A 6,319-nucleotide genomic window follows, 5' to 3' on the forward strand; every position below is an offset into this window, starting at 1 on the left:
CTGACACAAGTAATTCAAAACAGTAGCTGCAATGGGTGCGCTTCAAACGAAATCCATCAGCGTGCGTGCGTAAGTGCAGCGAAAGCATCCAGTAACCTTGACCTACAAAACACCAACGGCTAAATTCGAGAAAAAAAAGTACTACAAATATTAAAATACTTTTCATTGGAGTATGCAGCTGTCGTGGCTTTGAAAGGAACTTACACAAAAGCAAAATGAGGAAATAAACGGCGCGCGAAGTTTGTTTGCTTTGCCATGCCGCAAAAGAGGTGGGGCGAGTGCTGCAATGTGGTAGCAACCAGAGAGCAGCAAGAAGAGGAAGCGCAGCATTTGCATGCGAATTTAATGAGTGGAGCTTCGCAGCAAGAGTAGAAGACTCAAAGGCATTCTTTATAACATGGTTCGTCTGCATTTTATTATTTAGTTAGTTAGTTGCCAAGCGTCGAGCTTATTTAGGTGCCTTGATTTGATTGAAAACAGCGACTCTTATAAAGAGCCCACAAGCAAATATTTAGGCAAATCCTTCAAATTTTGGCTATACAATGCAAACCATCTATTTATCGTCTTCAAAGCCGCACGAAAAAGAGTTACCTATACACTGCACAGTGGTACAGCTCCATACAATTTTTGGTAAAAATTAAAAGAAGTCGACGTAGAACCTAAATTTTTTGTATGCAACATTTATGGAAATAAATCAAGAAAAACACGAAGTTTGCGTGATCGATGTATTCTAAAGCATACCTCCCATACAAACCTAACCTCAAAAACACCTTAAAAATGCCATTAAAAGCGCACTGATCAATATCGCAACATTTTTGTTACCCGAAAAAATAGACATAGTACTTTTAAGTGTATGTATGTATCGTCACTGACAGTACCTGAGTTTTTACAAAGCTAAGATAGTTCATCAACTTAAGATAATAGTTCGCGCGGCGTTCAATTAGATGAGATAAAGTAGCTTGGGGCGACCGATATGAAAAATGGTGCGGTCTCCATATGAAAGAACCATATTCGAGCCTAGATCTTACCAGAGGAACGTAAAGCCGCGGATAAAGGTTAGCACTTACGATTTTGAAACAATTTATTTAATAGAAGTGGAGAAAATCAGTTTCGTGTCGAAGTAGGCAGAGATGTGGAGGAACAGGTGAGTCCGCATACACCAAGAATAAAGTCAATCAAGTTTCGCTTGAAGAACACTGTAATCATTCAAGTTTTTAATAGCAGAGTCATCTGCTTATAGAAGATGATGGAAGCGCAACCCGATATAATTCATTAAATACGATAAATAGCGACTGCTGCAATATGCCACCTTGAGGAACATCATATGTCGCCCAGAGTCTGTTAGATAGGCATGATTTTCAACACTCAAGAGAAGTCGAGTGAAAACCAAAACTAACTAAATTAAAAATTAAGACCTTGTGTGGCGTTCTTTCGATATCCTTCCTGAGAGACAACAGGAAAATATTTGTAGAGATTAATGTAGTTGAAGATTTTTTTATGTCATTCTGCACAGCGTTGTAAGATTTCAAGTTTCGACGTGGCGTCTTATAAGCAGCTGTCTTTGAAATCGATAAAATCGGCCTTTTCAGCCAAGCGTCCTTTTGCACGCTGGCCTGACTAGTCTGAAACCACATTTGTAAGAAACAATCATGGACTCATTCACGAAGTATGTATGTGTCGAAAGTACCTTATATGCAAAGTTCATCAAGCTTATTATGCAAATTTCAGAATCTTCCATCTAATGAATTCATCGACAAACATTGGAATTCCAATCTGGCCGTCTCCTTGTGCGCTTCGCCTCTACTGGTACCCATGTGGCATTGGAATAGTTTTTAGAGTGAATACGAATCGCTATTTCGAAAAGAGATACTGACAAAGAAAATATCTATGTACATATATACTATACATACATACATCTCATTTTTGCAAATGCGTTTTCAAATAAATTTTTTCTAACAAGCTAAGTACATTACATGAAGAAGGAGGATAGCCCGACCATGCATTTCATATATGGTGGCTTTTGCACTTCGCTGCCCTAAACCTCCAATTTTTTTGTATGGTGCTCCATATTGTCCACAGCGTCTTTTACTTCCGCTTGGGTCATGCGGCTTTTAAAAGGTTCTTACATATGTATCTAGGTAAGAACATAAAAAGGGTTGCCACCTATTAAAAAATTTAATTCAATTAAATAAATAATTACCCATTGGTATCAACCAATATGGATTTGAAAAGGCTTTGTTTCTAAACTACATGTAGGAGGGTTACCACCTGTTTAAAATATCAACTTAGACTTGAATGGCATAATTGACATACATATGTATGTATTACAGTACGCTTGTCAGGCGAAAGAGGTTTAATAACGTTGTTGTTTGAGAATATCTTAAAGAGAGTTGCCACCTTTATAAGAAATTTAATTCAAATTATTTAATAACTTAAATTAATTATTGCGATATGGGTATGAATCGAATTGGTTTTGAAAAGGCTTTATTTCAAAACTACATGTAGGAGGGTTGCCACCTGTTTAAAATATCAACTTAGACTTGAGTGGCATAATTGACATATGTAAAACAGTACGCTCGTCAGGCGAAAGAGGTTTCAGAACGTTGTTGTTTGAGAATATCTTAAAGAGAGTTGCCACCTTTATAAGAAATTTAATTCAAATTATTTAATAACTTAAATTAATTATTGCGATATGGGTATGAAAATCGAATTGGTTTTGAAAAGGCTTAATTTCCAAGCTACTTATAATGGCGTTGCCGCCTGTTCAAAACTACTAAGAGAGAGTAATTTTTCTTAACATTTAAAGACAAGCAAAAATAATTATGTTACATATATCATCAAATTCGCCTTTCGACATGCATGTTCATGTTCAAAGAATCAAACAAGCAGAAAATACCAAATTTAAAGACTTATGAAAAACGGATGATTGAAACTTCTCTGCAACAAAAGACTTCTGCTATATTTATGGGTAAATGCACATACTACCTTTGCTCTTAGTTCAAAACTCGTAACGACATGAAAAGCGGACGAAAAGCTTTCACACTAATGCATAAAAAAATAATAAAAGCGCACTAAGTGAAAAAAACAAAACAGCTGAACGCAAAATAACTGTCTACAAAGAATTTTGTTTTCTTTCTAAGTTCAAAGTACATCTTAGTGAACATAAAAAATTTGCATGACAAGTGCTATGGGATGCGAATTCGCCACACCAACGCACGAACAAGGGGCTAAGCACATAAGGGCTATTCGCGATCCGGTGCAAATGGCCTAGCATCATTGCATTGCAAATTTGTATTGCAAATTATTTGCAATACACAAACAAAATACACGCATTTGCATTTGTCATGGCTTGGCAAATTTGCAATACCGAAAATCCATAGCATAAAAATGCTATGCATTGCATTCATAAACAAAACCAAAGCTGATGCACAAAAATTGTTTTGCAAAAGCTTTGCCATGACAGTTTAATAAAGGTCGCTCACAATCCATGGCATATTTCTGCAATTGCATAAATTTGTCAGTTCTTATGCACCGAATCGCGAATAGCCCTATAATGTAACGCAACAGCAGGTGCCACACGCAGCGAATAAATAGCATTGCCGTATGCCTTAAGCAACACATGTTGCGCCCGAGAGGGTGTGAATTTGCTAATACGCTTCGCACTTCGCACTTCGCAATCTACATAAAAAAAGCGAAAATATGCCAAAATGTCGTCGCATGCAAATTTGTGAACCCTGCTGAAAGTAGTAAATAAATGAATTGAAAAATTTTATGATGAATAGCCAATAAATGTTCCAAATTATGATTGATATCGTTGTGTGATGAAATGCCAACATAAACAAAACAACAACAACAAACAATCAAACATAACAATAACTATAAAGAAAACATAGTTTTACTATACATAAATATAAACATAGTAAACGTACATAACGCAGACAACTGACTATTGATGACTGATGATGTGACAGTAGTGACACGTTGACGATTTGACGGGTGACGGGGTGCATTGAGGTTCAGCGCAGAGAATATGGTAGTAGTTTTTTATTTGTACAACATTGAGATGAGCAGATGATGAATAAACAGACAGCAACAATACTAATGCAACACCATAACAGCCACAGCCAATAAAATGTAGAGCCCAGCAGCAGCGCATCACAAGCCGCATTGACAAGTGGAACCCTTAAAGCGCTGGCCGCGCAGCTGACCACTCATTTGAAATAGCTACATACATACATATGTATGTATATATTAAATTGGTTATTGGGGCCATAAAACGCAAGCACAGCTTTACTGCAACAACAACAACAATAACAACTAAAACAACAACACTCGTACACACCATATCAATAAAGAAAAACGATGCTAACTTCCGCACCACATGTACCTAACTACTACTAGCGTAATACATATATGTACTATAGTTAAAAAAAGTTTGCTGTAATTTTTAAAATTATTTGTACATTTTATGTGATTTCTTAAGTGTTTTTTTAAAAACTTATTTTAGCTGATTTGGTTTCTCTTTCTATAAAAAAACAAAAATCGTGTGTTGCAGGAGTTACAATTCTACTATCGCTACTGTCTTCCTCAACATGGTGGCCGAAACGATGCCAGCGACCTTAGATGCAGTGCCGCTCCTAGGTAAGTTGGAGGGTGTTCAAAAAAGAGAGATTTTTTTTTTCTTCTTCTTTAAAAGTTTTATGTAATTCAAATAAAAATAGCTAAACTTGTAAGCTTCGTGACTAAAGCGAATTCTTCGGCATGCTCAGGCATGCTCAAGTTCAGTGCGCCACACCATTAAAATGTGTGTAAGAAGGATTTCTCTAACTCCTAAAAACAGATGTTGGTTCCAGTGACGACTTCTGTAATCGAGCCAAAACTTTTGCCATCGAAACACTTCTTCAGATTTGTAAACGAAAAACAGTCGCAGTGGGCTCGCTCTATAGCATGTGCTGAATGAGGGAGCAATTCCTTCGTGGGTAGTTACTTTGTGATTGGGTATAAGAAAACAAGAGACACCGCGACCTGAAATATTTTTGCCAAGTGTGCCCAAGACGAATTCTAAAAGGGCCTTGGTAGCCGAATTTTTTATAACAAAGTGTTCGACCATTGGAGCTTCAAAATTATTAAATCTTTGTCTGGCCAAAGCCGGACAGTGACAGGGAATACGTTCTGAAGTTTCATCAACTTCAAGGCAGAGCCGGAATTTCGACTCCGTGATCACACCTATTCGGTGCAAGTGAAATCACAGTCGGCTGCATTATAAGTGTAGCCGAAAAGGGTGTATATGGCCTCCCACTGCTCCCCAGTACTTATTGGGTTCAGAGTGTGTCCACTAAGTAATTATGGCTCGTGGGTACTTGTGCCTCCGCATAACCTACAATAAAGTTGAATTTGCAAGTAATCGTTAACAGGGGCCCAATAAGCTTCAACTCTCACTAAGCTAACCAATTGTGCAGGCAAAGCTTTAACAGGAGTCCCCTTCACTTTTTCATAATTTGAAATGCCTTACCAAAAAAACAATAAAATAAAAATGTTAGAAAAAGGAGTTGGAAAAACTTTCTAGCCTTTCGGTACTTCAAGTAGTAATGTTTTGATGAAATATTCGCGCTAATCTACAAAGTCTCCGCAACTTAACGTTAGACTATGAGAGGTTGGGTTAATATTAAACTGTTGCTCTGTTGGCTGTTGCTAAAAAGGGATTACATACATCTTAATTACTTTTAAACAAATTTCATACAAAGAAGTCTACACTCACACACTTGATTACTCAAATACCTGTCTGCTTCCCGCAAAAGTACGTTCACAACTCAGTGCGGCTAACAATCGGTACTCATACCTCAATAGCTCCTTTGAGACTTTTCCAATTAATTTCGAATTTAGTTTCGAGTCTTCGAACTTTGCCGCAATAAACACGTATCAAATTACTTGTTCGTTGCTATGTCAGATTTCTTAACTTACAAAAACATTTGTCAGGCGTGAATGAGTTTGTTGCCGCACCGGAAGTTACCTGCGCGCTGAACTTGAGCAAGTTTTCTATGCATTGTTTTTGTCTTTTTGTTCTCTTTTTGTGCCGGTAAAAAAGGTTTTGACCTACGTAAAAGTTTTCTTCTTTGGCTGGGCGATATTTATGAGTAGAAACTTATTGATGACGAGTTTGGTACGAGTAAGTTGCTAGGACGTGCTTCAAGAAACAAGTTATTAGGGCGGGGCAAAGAATAACAGTACGGGGCTGCGTGTTTTGGTGAAATTATGGATAGGAAAGATTTTAGTTGCGAAGCTATTTGCTAAGCAAAATTATTTTTTATATTGCGTTTTT

The 6,319-nt window shown here is 37.2% G+C and overlaps 1 protein-coding gene across 1 annotated transcript in view; it reads left to right on the forward strand.

The window, feature by feature from the left end:
* LOC118749528 (neuronal acetylcholine receptor subunit alpha-7-like) overlaps nucleotides 1-6,319 on the forward strand; it is a gene marked incomplete at its 3' end in the record, with an annotated part of 101,499 nt that overhangs the window by 74,674 nt on the left and 20,506 nt on the right. Inside the window, 2 exon segments of the mRNA XM_036484335.1 lie at nucleotides 4,556-4,573; nucleotides 4,576-4,641. Coding sequence (XP_036340228.1) covers nucleotides 4,556-4,573; nucleotides 4,576-4,641 — 84 coding nt within the window.

This window comes from Rhagoletis pomonella, unplaced genomic scaffold (genome assembly GCF_013731165.1).
Source record: "Rhagoletis pomonella isolate Grant_MI unplaced genomic scaffold, Rhpom_1.0 Rhpom_scaffold_00018, whole genome shotgun sequence".
NCBI lineage: Eukaryota > Metazoa > Arthropoda > Insecta > Diptera > Tephritidae > Rhagoletis > Rhagoletis pomonella.